This window comes from Adiantum capillus-veneris, chromosome 22 (assembly GCF_014529385.1).
Source record: "Adiantum capillus-veneris isolate H3 chromosome 22, ASM1452938v2, whole genome shotgun sequence".
NCBI classification, from domain to species: domain Eukaryota; kingdom Viridiplantae; phylum Streptophyta; class Polypodiopsida; order Polypodiales; family Pteridaceae; genus Adiantum; species Adiantum capillus-veneris.
Genome location: NC_140952.1, coordinates 102,359,214 through 102,377,297, shown reverse-complemented (window position 1 = coordinate 102,377,297; position 18,084 = coordinate 102,359,214). Strand labels below are relative to the sequence as shown.

General features: G+C 43.0%; 2 protein-coding genes across 2 annotated transcripts; one reads left to right on the top strand and one right to left on the bottom strand.

Annotated features, from left to right (window-relative positions):
• Window positions 1-2,414: 2,414 nt before the first annotated feature.
• Window positions 2,415-3,915, bottom strand: LOC147429929 (uncharacterized). Its single transcript, XM_086495072.1, has 2 exons — window positions 3,344-3,915; window positions 2,415-2,790 (listed from the first exon to the last, which is right to left on the bottom strand). Exons 1-2 carry the CDS (start codon window positions 3,913-3,915, stop codon window positions 2,415-2,417), a joined length of 948 nt encoding a protein of 315 aa, XP_086351198.1.
• Window positions 3,916-14,131: 10,216 nt separating this feature from the next.
• Window positions 14,132-17,115, top strand: LOC147429928 (uncharacterized). Its single transcript, XM_086496118.1, has 2 exons — window positions 14,132-14,958; window positions 16,722-17,115. Exons 1-2 carry the CDS (start codon window positions 14,411-14,413, stop codon window positions 16,921-16,923), a joined length of 750 nt encoding a protein of 249 aa, XP_086352244.1. The 5' UTR covers window positions 14,132-14,410; the 3' UTR covers window positions 16,924-17,115.
• Window positions 17,116-18,084: the final 969 nt, after the last annotated feature.

Sequence of the window (18,084 nt, the reverse complement as noted above, 5' to 3'; positions counted from 1 at the left end):
TCACTTCTATCACTTTAGAACAAAATTCCTTGACATTTTACACCATTATTTTTATGGTATTCTGGCATGTTTCCGCTCCACATGGGTTTACTAGTCAAGTGTAGCCAACTATAATTCTTTTATTGCATTCATGGTAACATTTTTTTTGTGTTATCATTTACGGATGATTACTTGTCATTTGTGGTTTATCTTGATATTACTTATAATATCAGCTATATGGTACTAATCTTTTGCTTATCCTCAATTTGGGACATCATTTTAAATGTCAATTTTCATGGAGTTTTCTTGTATCCTTTTATACATAATGCACAATAAATGCCCGAGATGCACTCATGTTTGATCCACTCTTTATCATTTATTGGACATTAGATACGCTATGCGCAAACAATCACTAGTATCTAGCATAGGAGGAATGCTAAGAATTTGTTCGTCCTCCATGACCTTAGTTCATGCTTGGATGGCCAATATATTGGATTGTGGTTTAAGTACCGACATATTAAAACATAATAGTTGGATTTGTAAAGGAATTGTAGTTAAGTGATGTTCCATGTTACTGGTTTAACTGACTATGTAATAGTTGGACTTGAAAAGTAATTTTAGTTGAATGATGTTTCATGTTAGTGGTTTAACTGACTATGACAACTATGACAGTGATGTGCGACGAAAGGATGGAGACTTCTAATGCAAATGAGTTTTGATGTTGACTTCCATTTATGCCTTAATGGCTTTGCAATTATTTGTTTGTAAATACCTTGTCTAAGCAATAGATTTGGCCCCAGTAAAGGGATACAAGTGTGACCCATCTCATGGAGTGTGTGGTTGTGGATTGACATGCAATGCTTTTGGAAAAGAGAGGCTTAAATTTTGGCACAAGTAATTATAAAAATAAACCATTAAATACCGGAGGGACGGTGGACCTTGGGGGCTATGATTTCAGTCCATTCTTGTGTGAGATTCTCAAAATTATTCATTTTCCCTTACTTATACTAAGTTTTGTGCTATGGGTGTGTTTGTATCTTCGCTATCCTGCTCCAAGGAGGTGTAAAAGTTTGTCTCCTGTGTTACAAAAGCATTGCATGTCAATCCATATACCACACATTCCAAGAGGTGGTTCACACTTGTATCTCTCTACGCTTAGTCTATTGCCTAAACAATGGTATTTACAAATAATAAATTGCAAAGCCATTAACGTATAAATGAAAATGAACATCAAAACTTGTTTGCACCGCAAGCCTCCATCCTTTCTGCACACATCAGTCTCGCAACTACCTAAACCACTAACATGGAACATCAATAAAGTAAAAGTACTTTACAAGTTCAACTATCCTCATTCCACATGCCTAGCCGTTAAACCATGATCCAAAACATAGTGACCATAACATTGCTTGGATCTAGGTCACTATGTTTTGCTTGCATTGTTGGGATGTCTTTTGTGTTCAAGCCTTCTTGACTCTATGTCCCTTATGCACGTGAGTATGGTAGGAATGATGTCTTGGCTAACGTTTAACCATAATATTATTATTGAACTACTCATGAGCTCTTTAGCTCATCGTTACGATCACCAAAATGAAAAATTGGAGATTCTATTTTCGAATGGAGGGTGAGCTGTTAAACTAAGATCCTTAGTATACTGACTAAATGATCAAAAGATAAAAAACCAAAGAAATGAATCAAACAATAGGGATTGGGAGCACACAATCGATATTAGTCTAAATGATAATTTATAAAGAATGAGACACAAAGCATAAGATAATTAGAATTCAACTACAATTACTTATTGTACAATACCTAATGGAACAATAGTTCTCAGCTATGACTAGTATAAGTGATTAACATTAGTTAAAGATATTTGTAATAACATTAGCTAGGCGCGCATTAACGCGAATCAACGGGGATGCTGCTGACTTGGATTTTTTTTTTGCGCACGTGACAAAAAAAAAAAAATTTCTTGATGCGTCCTGCTTGGCGTACAGAACCGCAGTCTTTGACATCGACTGCATCGCAAACAGACTTCTGACGGTGTTGAAACGATGGCAGAGGCATTGATGACAGTGTGCAAAACACTCACAGACACATATCCATAGACCAAGCAGCCAGTGTATCAGGAGTCTGTTGGTACTCATCACAGAGATGACAAATAGAGGAAGATGTGTTAAACACTCTGTACATTGCATAACAGAAGTAGCTACAGATTTTCTATAGACAAAAAGCTCAAAACATGAGCAGTATACATAGACTGTAGTTACTCATCACAGAGATGACAGAGAGAGGAAGATGTGTTAAACACTGTGTACATTGCATAACAGAAGCAGCTACAGATTTTCTATAGACAAAAAGCTCAAAACATGTGCAGAACTTGCTCTATTTACATTATTAGAAAGCAGCACGACTTCGAATTGCATGTCCAAAATTTATCATGCATTCTGGCTGCGATTCAGCATATTTGAAAACCTACATAGTATCGCATTAAGGCGGTTGACTTGTGCTTTCAGAGCCATTAGTTCTTTGCCCAATGACAAAATCTGCTCTTCCAGCTTTGTTACTTGTACGTCTGCAACGTTGATTGCATATTCCTCGATGGTGTCCCTCAAATTATGTATCGCTTCAATAAGTTCTGACCGCAGTGGACGGGTGTTTCTGGTTTGGTCTCCAACTAATTCTTTCAAAATTGCAGCAAGAGCATCCTCTATCCTATCAATACGTGCATCTTCTACCATAGCAAAAGACTCATCAGGTTGTGTTTCGCTCAGCTGAACCATCCGGGTTTCGTCTTCTTCATCCATCTGAACACTGCAACAAAAATAAATCGTCATCAATTTATATTTTTTGGTTAGATTGAAAAGTAACAATCTTATTGCTAGCAAACAGACCAGACTATGCAACTGTCGTTACGTCGACACGATGTACAAGCGGAATGAAATCATCCCCTATTTTTGGATCTCTTATGGCAGGTTTAACATCAAAATCATTGACAACAGTTCTTGGTGGACTACAAAAGACGCAGGCCATGGTCAAAAAGTTGACAACACATACAATCCTACTTGAACTATCATAAGCATACCTTTGTGTCTCTTGCCAATGGGAGTTGAACCACTCAGCACGAGATTGTGTGTTCGCATAGGCATCATCACTGACAAAAGTATTCAAAATGTCTTCATACGTTGCTGTGGATGGGTATATCATACACCTCCACAACGCTCTGATTTTCGGAAGATGCATTCCACGGCCTTGATAAGGAGTTATCGAGCATGACGATGGGTAGTAATTCCCACTCTTCACCATTATATGTAGTGTAGATAGAAAGTCGTTGCCTGTTGGATGTCGAAGCTTAAATTTCCAATACATTAGCGCTCTATCGAAGATGTTTGTCGGTGTTAGGCAAACCCTATTCTTCAATTCATCAGCACCATATAAGCTATACAGTTCTACACCGGCATTCACATCGTCACTAGTTATATTGTGGACAACCTTTTGAAAGTGTGGTTCATCTTGGTCTTTTAAACAATACCCTACCATGCCCTCAAACGTATGCATCTTGTGTTGCTTTAGGCCACGACACAAAACCATTGCGCCTGCAGGTGCCGACTTAGCCCAACCTAAGTATTCTTTTATCTTCCTATTGACTGCAATCAGCGAGGTTGCCCAAATACGGATAACCATCTGTAGTTGAAGGTGCAGTAGCGCTCCTCCTCTCTCCAATGCACATAGTCCTTCTAATGTTTCTCTTTCAAGAAACAAGCGCATGCACCCCAACAGCCCTACGTCTACATCACCACCACCAACAGATATGGTGACACTCACTTCTATTACTCTCGCCTCCGGTTTCTTCAGTTTTGACAAGCCAACATTACAGCCTTCAGTGTTCGTCACAGGTTGCTTCCCTTTCCCCCGTGCCTCGGACTTTAGCTTGGCCATTCTCAAGCCATCTACTGTGAGGGCACCAACAAGCACAAAAGAAACACGCTGTCAAACATGGAGTGACTTCACCAAGGCCCCCCATCAAATGCACAACCTAAACAAATACTGCACACTGTACGAAGTACCTAAATACAGAGCCCGATAGCTTAAACAAATACTAGTCACTCTATGGATTCCGTAAAGACACAGCCCAATAGCCTCACAATTTCCCTCATCACGTGCAGCACCCAAAGACATAGCCTAACGACTCACCTGTGCCACCAAATGCAGCAAACAATGCATGCCCTATGCAGTAGCTAAACAATGCATGTTTACCTCATCACGTGCAGCACCCAAAAGACATAGCCTAACGACTCACCTGTGCCACCAAATGCAGAAAACAATGCATGGCCTATGCAGTAGCTAAACAATGCATAACGCGCAGCAGCTAAACACAGAGCCAAAGAACCCACAGCTGTTGTCGAGACCAGCTGAAGAAGACAAGAGAACTGACCATAGTACCTGTATGTCTCACGACCAGTCGGAGAGAAGTGCAGCGAGGAGAAGCTCTGACGCACAATCCGAGTACGCGTTGAAACACACTTCGAAAAAATACACCCCTACCTCTCTGGAGCCTAGCTGCAACACGTCTCGTGTGACGAAATCCTGGATGACATGTAGCTCTGCATGGATTAATCCAGATAGCATCTCCACAAATTCTATGTATTATAGCTGCTTGCCAAAATTGGGGCCGTCTAGTGTTGTTACAAATAGACAACAATAACACCCTAGAAAGAACTCGAATACAATTACTTATTGAACAATACCCAGTGGAACAATAGTTCTTAGCTATGCCTAGTGCAAGCTATTAACATTAGCTAAGGCTATTTGTAACAACATTAGCCTTAGCTAATGTTAATCATGTATACTAGTCATAGTCATAGATGAGAACTATTGTTCCACTAGGTACTGTACAATAAGTAATTGTTTTCGAGTTCTAGTTATCTCATGCTCTATTCTTTCTAGGGTGTTATAGAGCATGAGATAACTAGAACTCGAAAACAATTACTTATTGTACAGTACCTAGTGGAACAATAGTTCTCATCTATGACTATGACTAGTATACATGATTAACATTAGCTAAGGCTAAAGTTGTTACAAATAGACAACAATAACACCCTAGAAAGAATAGACAACAATAAGACAAAGCACAAGATAACTAGAACTGCAATACAATTACTTATTGTGTACAATATCTATAAGTGATGAACATTCAATACAATGTTTACAATTTAATACTCGTTCGACACTCTTTAAATAGCTGAAATTTAAATAGATTCTTTCATCGTTTGTTAGTTTTGCAAAGAAAACGGCATCCCATTGTCCTCTGCACGCTCCCTCTTGTTGTGTATTTCTCTCTCTCTCTCTCTCTCTCTCTCTCTCTCTCTCTCTCTCTCTCTCTCTCTCGGACTGCGCTCTCTCTTTGTGTTCCACCATCTCCCCTAATTACATTTCGGTGACGCATGCCATTAACAGAGAGAAAGCCTCTAGATATTCGATGGTAGAGTCGAGAGCCTCCTCTGTCTTCTCGCGGCCTCTGTCCTATTTTGCACTCACGTGCATGTGCATTACCGCCTCCCTCTATGCAGAGTCCCCTCTCTCCCTTCCTCTCTTGTTGCCGTCTTCATGTACACCATCCCTCCCTACTCCTGCATGCGTCCAGCCTGCGCACACACAGAGAGGCTTGTTTCCATGCACTCAATTGTGTGTGTGTGTGTGTGTGTGTGTGTGTACGGTGTGTGTGTGTGTGTGTGTGTGTGTGTGAGAGAGAGAGAGAGAGAGAGAGAGAGAGAGAGAGAGAGAGAGAACTCGGAGAAGCAAGATATCTTTGCTCCTGGCCTCCCCACCCCTTCTTCGATCTAGATCCGAAAAAATCTGTCTTTCTTCTTGAATCGCGACGCATGACATCTTCCACAAATAAAAGGGATATTTTGGGAATTTTCACAAATTAAGAGGGATATTTTGGTAATTATCCCAAGAAAATACATCTGCCACGATGCCATCCATAGGGTATTTTGGGTCGCTGTTTATTAACGCGAATCTCAAAAGATGCGATCGCTCCTTGCTTTTCCCCTCCCATAAGCGTCATGTCTTGTGCGCTCCACAACCTTCATCCTCGCATGCGTCCGCTCTGTACCTCCTGCGTCTCCGTCTTCGCTGCGACACCTGTGCATATATTGTACTCCTCCTCAGCTACCTTTCCCTCCCCATCCTCCTAGTGCCCTACCTCATAACCATGCCCTAACTATTGGCTTTGCTCAATCGCTGCCATGCATGCTCTCTCTAAGGACCTAATGGCTCTTCACTTTTTACATGGAATCTACAGAGATCGGATGTCTATCGCTATGTGTTCGAAACAAAAAATCAAACTAGCACTCCCCTGTTCCCCCGCCCTCCGTGTGCGTCGCCCTTCGTCCTGTCACCATTCCCTTGCAAGCAATCCTTCGGTTGACGCCCTCCCAGACCTGCATTGCACACGCAGAAAAAAGCTTCGTTGGCAGATGTGAGCTCGAGGTAGGGACAAAGGGGCAGGATGCGAGAGGGCTTGGGTGCAGACATGCTCCTATAATTGCAGACTAGCTACACCCAACGCAGTCGAGTCTAGTCCAACTCGCGCCATCTTCTATGAATTGAGCTCGTCCTCTTCAACTAGCCTAGCCCTGGCAAGCTTTCGAAAGCACACCAAGAGCGCCTCCACCTACCCCCCCTATACCGAGCATAGCTCACGATCATTTTCTGGCCTTGCTCGAGTACTTTAGCTCCCTTTGCTTCACACACGTACATACACGCACATCACCTCGCCCTGCGTGTTTGCCACTCACACTCTCTCTCTCTCTCTCTCTCTCTCTCTCTCTCTCTCTCTCTCTCTCTCTCTCTCTCTCTGCTCCACATACCCGCTTCAAAAAATATCTCTTCGTCTCCTCATCCCTTCCCAGTCTCAGAATCCAAGCAAAAATTCCCAAAATATCCTTCAAAATTTCCAAAATTCCCAGAACACCCTTGTTCTCAGATTCAAGTTCTCCATAGATAAATTTTTTTTCTAGCTCTCCATAACACGACTCACTGCCTATCAATACAAGATGCTAAATCTAGAAATTGAGTTGGTTATGCAGGCTTAGGAGATAAATTGCTTCATTATATTTAGACGAATTACATGCTAAGCGCGGATCTCAATTGTCAAAAAGGAAAAAAGGTTATAAAATTTACACAAAGGGTATTTTGTTTGCTACCAAGAGAGAGAAATTTCTAGATGGCATTGCTTGCCTCCCTGCACGTGGAAAGATCTTTGATTATGATCCAAACTTGTTCTTTTTCTTTTTCCCCCAAAGTGAGGTATCTTGTGAAATTCTCTCAATGAGACATGCGTGCAAACCTCTTGGAACAATAGTTCTCTGCTATGACTAGGTGTAAGTGATTAACATTAGCTAAGGCTATTTTGTAACAACATTAGCCTTAGCTAAAGGAAAAAGGGCACCCTTGCTTCCACTTTGCATATACTTTATGTTAGAGGAAGTGTTTAATGTGCACATACTTTGTGTTAGAGTAAGTGTTTACTTTGCACTTATGGCCACCGGTTGTAAGATCTATCTATACTATATATAATTGAGCTTAAAAGTTTTAAGGAAGGAGAGGGCATCCATGTGTCACTCTCTCCTTAGTTTCAAAAAACATTTGGTTTGAAATGTAAAAGTGAAGAGTAAGTGAGAAGTCATTTGGTTTGAAATATAAAAGTGAAGGGTAAGTAGCAAGGTTGTAACATCTATCTATACTATATATAATTGAGCTTAAAAGTTTTAAGGAAGGAGAGGGCATCCACGTGTCACTCTCTCCTTAGTTTCAAAAAACATTTGGTTTGAAATGTAAAAGTGAAGAGTAAGTGAGAAGTCATTTGGTTTGAAATATAAAAGTGAAGGGTAAGTAGCTAGTACTCTGATGGTAAAAAATGAAAAGACTTGGTTTTGACTTCTCAATTTTGTCAAAAAATCACAATACTTAGTCCTATATATATATTTATATTATTTAAACTCTTTAGTAGGCCATGGAATTTTACTATAGCCTTAAATTTTGAAGAGTGATTACTTTTGTTTTTGTAAAGGGTGGCTTTACTTCGAAGCTTGAAAAAATAACGAGCAACGAGATGTGCCACACGTGGATAAGTTGGTCCGCCTCATACGTGCGTGCACGCGTGCGTGTGTGTGTGTGTGTGTGTGTGAGAGAGAGAGAGAGAGAGAGAGAGAGAGAGAGAGAGAGAGAGATGTGGCACATCGCAGGTTTGAGAGAGAGAGATCGGGTTTCATTTTCTACGGCACCATTATCGTGTGTGTCGCAGGTCTCAGAGAGAGAGAGAGAGAGAGAGAGAGAGAGCCAATCCCATTCATTTCCGCTAAGGAGTGTGTCTATTTCTGTTTGAAAGAGAGAGAGAGAGTGCCATTGATTGGCCTTGGCACTTGACAGAGAATTATGCCCCCCCTCCATCATCGCCGCCTAAACTCGATCATGAACACAACCCAAAGAGAGAGAGAGTGTGTGTCATTGATTGGCCTTGGCACTTGATAGAGAATTGTGTTGCCCCCCCCCCCCCCCCCCCCCCCCCCCCCCCCAAATCACCGTCGCCGCCTTAACTCGATCATGAACATAACCCACCACTTACTTCATTTGGTTTGAAATATAAAAGTGAAGTAAAGTAGCAAGTCCCGTGATGGTAAAAAATGAAAAGACTTAGTTTTGACTTTTCAGTTTTGTCAAAAGGTCACAATACTTAGTACTATATATATATTTATATTATTTAAACTCTTTAGTAGGCCATGGAATTTCACTTTAGCCTTCAATTTTGAAGAGTGATTACTTTTGTTTTTGTAAAGGGTGGCTCTACTTTGAAGCTTGGAAAAATAACGAGCAACGAGATATGCCATGCATCGATAAGTTGGTCCGCCTCGAATGTGTGTGTGTGTGTGTGTGTGTGTGTGAGAGAGAGAGAGAGAGAGAGAGAGAGAGAGAGAGAGAGAGATCGGGTCTCATTTTCTACGGCACCATCATTGTGTGTGGTAGGTTAGAGAGAGAGAGAGAGAGAGAGAGAGAGAGAGAGAGAGATGTCATCGTTATTTGTTGCAGCTCTATGCGTGTGTGTGTGTGTGTGTGTGTGTGAGAGAGAGAGAGAGAGAGAGAGAGAGAGAGAGAGAGAGAGAGAGAGAGAGAGCCAATCCCATTCATTCCTACTAAGGAGTGTGTCTATTTCTGTTCGAAAGAGAGAGAGAGAGTATCATTGATTGGCCTTGGCACTTGGCAGAGAATTGTGCCCCCCCCCCCCACCACCACCACCGCCACCTAAACTCGATCATGAACACAACCCACTACTTACTTCATGTACAACTTCTCAAATGCTGTCGCAAGAGGCCTCATGTAGTCTCCTCTATCAACACCCCTGGCTACAAACATAGTTGATCTTCTACGAGCCCCACACCCTTATACAACCTCAATCCTCTGTTGGCCAGGATGTCAAGACTTTAGATCCAATACATGTCCCACTTGCCACAAGTGCTTGCTAAGCCACCTACTCCTCTACCGCTGCATGTCCGCCTCATCCCGACAAGCTCCATTTTTGCCTAGCTACGGCCCTCCACACCAAAAGAGAGAGAGAGAGAGAGAGAGAGAGAGAGAGAGAGAGAGAGAGAGTCCCACATCCGTCTCCACACTTTCTTCGACTTTTTCGGCCTGTCAGCGGATGCTACAATGTTGAGAGCTCCAACGTGACCATCCAAGATTTTAGCTTTCCCAATTTTTCACATCTCGAACTCCTTACATAGGCAAGGAAAAAGGAGGTTCTGCAAGGAAACAGGTGGCATTTCCTACTGCTACAGTTCTCACTACAACGATCGTGCAAGGCAGGTCTTCAATTGATTGTTTGGGAAAGATGTGTCTCAACTTAATACCATGCCGTTTTCAATTTCAAAAATGTTGGTTGAGGGCAAGAGGAAAAGGAGAAATCGTCCCAAAATAGAGAAAAATAGTGTAAAAACCTGCAAAATAAACCTAATTTTTCTAAATTTTCTCTTACAAAATTAAAGGAAAGCAATTTTGTATGTCTGAAAAATAATTTTTCCAGAACACTGATGTGATTGCATTGGAGGATGATCATTGCCAGTCGAAGGTATTGGCCTTGGTCTTGGAGTTAGCAATCCTTTGCTCATTTGGATCGTCCTTGGTGTTGCATACCTAATGCGGGCCCTTTGCCTCCCCCTAGAAATGATGACTTGGTCTCTTATAGTAGGGATGTGTCCATGTATGTGCCTCCATTGCAGGGCTACCTCCCATGTCATTTTGCTTACATTTAGAGCCTGGTCACTTTGGAACGACTAGATAGCCTTCCATCTTTGTTTGCAAGTCAAAAAAATCGGTGGCTTGAAAGATAAATGCTTGATATGACTGAGTGATGAGACAAATCTTGAGCAGGTGCCTGCTAATCATGAAAGGGCCTCAAAAGTCAACCATGTGAAACGCTATGTCCGTTTCGAGGCTCTTAACTACCACGATTAGATAGGTAGAGGGAGAAGAGCCGGCTCGTGTGATCGAGAAAAAAGCAGACTCGCTGGTACACACGACTAGGTTCTTAGCCTCTCACATGCTACATTTTAATACTACAAACTAGACATGCACAGAGAGAGAGAGAGAGAGAGAGAGAGAGAGAGAGAGAGAGAGAGAGAGAGAGAGAGAGAGAGAGATGTTTTTCTTCCTACTGACGTGGTTTGAAACCCGTTAATCTTGAGACCGACTAATCTTGACTCTCAGCTATTAGGTTTAGGCAAACCTATTCCAATCCAAACATTGTTGGCAACAAGTCGTCATGTTGCATAGCAAGTTAGAAGAGAGAGAGAGAGAGAGAGAGAGAGAGAGAGAGAGAGAGAGTGAGAGAGAAGAATATGAAGATCACAAGAGTCCTAAAAATTTTAGCCGATGAACGTTGATTCTTGAACTCAAGGGCTTGCATGCGCACATACTTATACAAGGAGAGGGGGACATAACTTTTAATATCATAGAAACAATCACAGTGGCCTCAAAGGTTAACAGGAGCAGAGAGAGAGAGAGAGAGAGAGAGAGAGAGAGAGAGAGAGAGAGAGAGAGAGAGAGAGAGATCATCCTTAAAGGTCAGATTGACCTATGGGACCAAGTACAACATGTAACATGCTTGAAGACTATGGATATAAGGGTGGCCACTGACAAGTTGAATCCATGAGGTGGCTAGGAGAGAAAGGTATGTAGGCCATGGTATGGGCTAAAATGTGGGCAAAGCAAGTTTGATATGATCAAAAGCTGAGCACTCATGTAGGGTCTGATGGTCGCACTCTCAAATTGTTAAGGGGTATAATTCGTGTACAAAAAGAGACTCTTCTCCATGTAGTGCCTCAATGCTTTGTCTCACATTTAAGGGATTGGGAACTAAGCCAAATGGCTAAGGGCAAGCATATGAATGGTTGAATACAGTCTTCTGTCTCAAAGAGGAACAATGTGTGTGTGTGTGTGTATTTTGCAGCACGGTCTTTCTTTTAGCATGATGCCCAAAACCCTTGCAAAGAGAAACGATTGAGTGAACTTTTCTGATTTCATTGCCCTCACAATTTAAGGTGCCAATGATGCCCAAATGTACACAAACAAACAATATGCGCCTTATATTACTAACCTGCTTATGGTCAATTGCAAGAGACCTTAACATCCATGTGACGAGTCTTGGTAGATGCAAGTGTACATGCTAGCTAGATTGAGTGCAATCCAACCTGTAAATTTTGAAATTTATCCACATTTAGTGACAAAGTTGCTATAGCCATGCAATCACCCCCAGGTCACACACCCATCATGAATACTACCTTTGAGAAGCAAACGACACACTGCTATTATATGGTGTAATGTTGGCATGTTGGGTCATGGCTAGTACATGCATCCTGAGTGCCAACAAATAGCAGTTGATGACTAAGTCGACTGTGATGCCCCAAATGCAAGACCAAAACTACACAAGAGAAGCAGGGAAGAGTTGCTATCATGACCAATGCCTTGATTGGTAAGGATGGTGAGAGGGGATGCTAATGCATCTAAAGAATTCGTCCTTCAATGCAAAAACTATATCTAAAGAAGGATACCAGCTCTTTATTAGTCTATTTAAGGGCCACTACCACTCACTAGGGTCCCATATTAATTGTGTGAGGGGGGTGTCTCTAGCCTAATCACAAATTTGCTGCCTCCTTAGAGAGGAACATAGGATGTTAAGACAAGACATCATGCGAAGGGAGCCCATTACTTAATTCATTCTCAAGAGATCTCAAATTGACCTGATAATCCTTGAACTCAACACACACACACACACAGACACACACAGAAGGGGGAGGGAGGGGGGGGTGCGGGTGGGGGGGAGGGTTAAACTTGCCATGATTAGGAGGAGTATGTTGGAGCTTCGCATGACCAACTAGAAGGAGATTTGTCCTTGGTCAATCCACAAGAATGTGGAGAGTAACTACACTTCATTAGTTGTTCAATCTTACACTCGAAAAGGTAGACATAGTGTTGATCCAAAAGATAGATTTGTGCTTGGTTGATGTGAATGTGGAAGGCACTTAAACCTTGTGTGTTGTCATGCATTGTCGTCTAGAAAGGAGTTAAAGTGGTGGTTGATCCACAAGTGTATTAAAGAGCTATAAAAGCTTACATGAGAATCATAGGCATTTGCCCGCATTTTCTCTGCATGTGAAGGGAAGGAGAACAATGGTTGCTTCAATTGACGCACATGTAGCCGCGGCAACGCGCGGGTCACATACTAGTAGTTTAAATAGACTCTGTAGAATTGGCTCAGAAAATATTTAAGCACCCTTTTGTATCTCTTGGCTCCTAAAGGCACAAATTGTGCTTGAGACGTAATGTACATTTTTCGTATTGATAATTTAACTCTACCACTCGCAATTGTAATGCAAAAAAAAAAGGAACACACTTAAAAAGCATTTGCCGTATTTACATTAAACTTTGTAAAATGTTACCGGTTTTCTTCAAGGCAACTTCAGAACCTAGCGAAAATTTTGTAATTTAATTGGGAAATGACTCAAGCTAAGTTCAGACGAGTCGACCGACAATCGTTGGCTCTTGAACTGCCTCTAAAAGGCTTGTTCACAAGAGGCGGAGGCGGAAACACTGCAACGAATGGGTTCTGCCATTGCCACTGTCGATGGAGGTGGGATCGCTAAAAAGGTGCAAGTGGGGGGGGGGGGGGGGCGGGGCTCGTTGGTTCTGAGGTGGGTCCGGAAGCCTGCCACACTATTTGTTCCAATCAGCGTGCGCCACCACAGACGCACGCTCCTTTCCCCTTCTCTGATGTCAGTTCGTCTGAACCCAGCCTCAACCCACGGGACTAAGTGACACAAGCATTTAGGGGGTGGGATCTATGGTGGGATGAAGGAGAGTCGTAGATCGTGGCAAGTACCCGGGATTACAAAAAATAATTTCGGGTACTTCGCACCCGTGTCTCGAACCCCTCACCTTTGAGACTCCCATGCCTTATATCCACGAGCGCACTCGCGTGTTTTTGTTGATGGTATGGGACCGAGATTACTCTTATACTAAATGCGAGTCTGCGTTTCGAAAAGTAATTTCGGGTACAAAAAGTAACCTCGAGTACTGTACCCGAAATTACTTTTTACCAAGATTACTTTTTATACCCGAGATTACTTTTTTTGGTGCCGATAAGATCTACGACGTTTGATGCTCTCACCGTAGATCCCATGCTCCCATGGCCGCACCCACCCTTCTCAATTTTGTTGGTGGCCAGTCCCTCTCATGTCACACACGATTTCAAAGAAGCAGGGGACCGTCTGCAGCAACAAACCAATGCTCGCTAAATGTTGAAACGCTCACTCTTCACGCTGACGACGAGAGCTTCGTGCCTGTCAGCTGCACTCCCCCGTCGCCTTTTGCAGATGGCCATGGAGTGTGAGAACTTGGCCGAGGCCACTTGACATGGCCTCCGGCCCAAGTTTCCCTTTTCGCAGAGCCAATAGCTGCTTGCCACCTCTCTTGCCCGTCCAAATGTGACCGGGGCCTGAGGAGCCTCAACTCCAGAAATTTTGGCCGGTGACTAGACTCTAGAGTGGAAGTCTAGACTCTAGTCACTGGAATCTCGACCCTGTTTAAAACTCCCCATATAATTGTCTGCAGCCTGCAGTCATCGTCGGTAGCTAGCTAGGGTTTTCAGTGTTCACTCACATGATACAGGAACTTTCCTCGGTCATTTCGGCTGGATTCAGACATTCTCCCGGACTCCAATTTGTTTTGGTGTGTGTACCTATCTGGGTTTCTCTTTCCCATATGGGGCTTCCGCCATGGTTTGCAACAGACCAGGACGAACATATTCAAGCCATGGATTCTGTCTTAGCTTTCCTCCATTGCAAAAATTGCACAGCTAGGTAGTATTCATTCTTCGATGAGTCTCAGCAGCTCTGAGATGGACATCTCAAATGCGCCATCAGCTGTTGAAAGTCCTGTGAATCCTATTCATAACCCAAGCTCTTCTTCTCCAGTAAGTGCGCATGCAGGCCCTCACATCCATGATGCAGAAGCTTATCTTGAGGAAGGGCGCTGCTCAACATCTTCTCCAGAGACGCAGGGTGACAAGCATGCAAATGGTGGTGCAGGTCTTGATCAACAGGCTATGGTAAGGAGCCCCGTACACCATGACCAAGGCCTCAGTGAGAGCCCTCATGGTATTGTCGATGTGAACTACTCGGATCAGCCTGGTGGAGAGCCTTCAGCTTTTGATTCGGATGTCGAAAAGGGATGGGGCTCTAGCAATGCCAAGAAAATGGATGTCGATGAGGAGGTCCCAGGAGAATGCTGCCGTGTTTGTCATCTCACTGTTGATAAAAGCCCCAGTGCTGGCCATGTCATCAAGTTGGGCTGTGCGTGCAAGGATGATTTGGCTCTTGCACACCAGCGTTGCGCGGAGACTTGGTTTACAATCAAAGGCAATCGGTAAGACCCAGCCTTAATTTGCAGATTATTGCCCATTTGCATTGGCTGATTAGGAAGCAAGGACATTTGGTCCCTGTGTAACATGCAATTGCATTGCTTAGATGATTGAATTAAGAGGGTCAAGTCCTATGATTACTCCATTTTCGCGAGGCATGTATGGGAAAACATTTGTTCCAAAGGAAACTGCAGTTTTAACATTACGAGATGAGCTGACAGTTTACAAATGGACTGTGCAACAGCCATTGTCTCTTTGATTGATTGTTAGCGACTTGTGGAACTAGTGTGCATTAAAGGGTAACTGTAGTAGAAGGGAGACAAGAAATAGGTCATTGATATAGCATCTTAGGGCACCTGAATTAGCTCAGTTACCATCACGATCACAACAACGACCACTTCGGCTTTTAAGTTGGAATCCCACCAAAGATGCATACACTAATGCCTTCTCCTCATAATGGGGGCGTGACACATGTGCAACATACAACAAAGTGAGGTGCATGTTGAGAGGTGGGTATTGAGTATACGCTAACACAGACATACAAGAAAGGATACATATCCTAAGGTGTGTTGCTAATGTGCGGCGGAAGTGACTGATGGTGAATGCTCAGGATGAGTGCTCAATGCGTACTCAAGATTCCTTTTACTTCATGAGAGATGCACAATGACTAGAGAGAATGATACTGTGAGTGAAGGTCCTTTGAGTGAAAGAGAGAGAGAGAGAGGATTCGAACATCAGGTGGGTCTCAAACGCCCCTTCAAGTGCCCCCCTCTCTATCGCCAGAGAGGTATTTGCTTTAGATTGAACAAATGCTGATACAATGGTCCTAGATGTTGAGATGCTATTGGGATCTTGCTGTGGATGCCTGGATCTGCGAGGCTAAGGGCTGAAAATGCAAAACGCATGGGATCTACAAGCTTGACAAGGCTATGGGCTGATTTTCTTTGGCCGACGTCGGGGATGGGCTGAAAACTGAAAACAATGGTTGATCTATGGGCTGAATCTGGAAACGCCGGGACTATGGCTGAAATCTGCAACTTCTGAAATCGCGAGGGCTGAAAATTGACGGCGATGCAAATCTGCTACTGTAGATTAAAAACGTCGGTGTTGATGGGCTGATCTGGTGCAAAAACGCAAGAGATGCTGAGGTACTACGGGTACTTGGTGTTGGTAATAAGGGCACTGACTTATGCTTGAGAAGTGACCCCTAGGGTCACTTATATATGGGATTAAAGCTGGGTCGGGCAATGCCAATAAAAATCCCACGATTTCAAGGAATGTCATAATAAACTCACTTATAAGAGGTGCTTCACATGTAAGTAAATACCTAGTTGGGTACTAATGCAAGTGCATAGGAACACTTCCCAATGCCTACACGTAGACACTGGGTATGCTCATGTGCAATCAGAGGGTATGCAACTACTCTAAAGTGCCTGGACTTGTTGATGCAGGTCCTGCATACATGCTCCGTGACAAATTTTGGTTAGTTTGTGTGTGATGGAGCTCGTTATATGTCTTGAGAATAACTACTGAAGGTCCATAAATTGCACTTTCCTACATTGGTGACTTCGTATCCAAATATGCTAGGCGAAAGTATTTTTCCAAAACTTCATGTGGAGAATGTTACGGGGTAGCTAGACTTAGCTAAATTTGTAAGATTTTACTCCAATTACCGGCACAGATTGTTCACCTCTTTAATTTAGTTTTATTAGTTTTTTTTTTTGAGCACTGACTAAGAAAGGCTGAAGAGATTTGTATCTTTCAACAGGACCTGTGAAATATGTGGCTCAACAGCTCAAAACATCCTGGGAAACAGAAATGGAGTTCTGTGGAATGATATGGAAGCATCCCATCAAGGCTCGAGTCGTGCTGAGAGGTGCTGGCAGAATCAGCCGCTTTGCAACACGTTGGTAGTCTGTGTGCTACTGGTCTTGATTGCTTCATGGTTATTCAGAGTAACTCTTTTCTAGACAGTGCGTGGTGTAACGGCAAATGTAAATTTTCTTCCATGTGCGAGTATTCGACCTTGTAAATACTGTAAGATACATCTTTCTGTATGACAACAGGCATTACTGAAATTGAAACTTTGTACCAGCATAGCTATGTGGAAATTGTAATATCATTTGTGATTGGGATTTTTGCATAATGGTGTTTTTACATTAGTTTTATTTGTACATGAGGCATTGAGGGTGTTGTTACATGAGTTTTAGTCTGTGTGTTTCTTCCAAATAAGTTAACATTCTGCATGCTTTTTTAGAGCGAATGACTGTTGGTGTAGATCAAAAGCTGTGGCGGTTAGATACAGAGTATTTGGTTTTTGCACAAGCACTAGCCTCTTTCCCATTCAGCAGTGCATGGACTTTCTTGAGCACGTGAGAGAGACACGGTTTACACATTCGGTCCATTATTACTGAATGCATTGCTCATTCTCTTCCTTAGCAGATTCGAAACATCAAAGGTGGCTGAAAAAGCTGCATCATTTGATGATGGTTTATGCTGGAATGCCATAGAGAGAGAGGCTCTCCATGCTGATAACATGTTGCAAATATGTGCCCAACCCAGCATACATGAGACATGCCCTCGGCGGATAGATGCCTGGCACAGATAATTGCTATTGTTATTATTATCTGTGATACCTTCGACTCGGCCTCAACGTGGGCAACAACCCTAGCAAGCTCTAAGAGAGAATTTCTGGTGCATCTTCTCCTCGCACCAAGAGAGATCTAGAGAGGGAGACTCCTGCCTCAATGCCGCCCATGTGTGGCTGCTTTCTGGAGGACTGAGGATCTCTGCCCTCCTAGGCCCCCACCACCACCTATGGGATGATTGGCCCTGCCTCTGCGTGGATCGAATTTGTAGTCTGCCTTGAGAGATTTAATGCAAGGTGACTGCTGCTGGAGGTTACCCTTCAGGTGGTAAATATTCCATTGCTGACATAATAGCCCTGTATAGAAGCTGTGGTATCCATCCACTTATATCCAGTCCCATGACATGGAAAAAAGGAGGCAAATATGAGAAGTGTGCAACAGGGGCCTCTAGGGCTATGGGAAGATAAAAGGCTGGGGCTTGCACAAGGCCTGCAAGAGGCCGAACAACAATAGAGAAACCCGATGCTGGGCTAAACGAGGCCA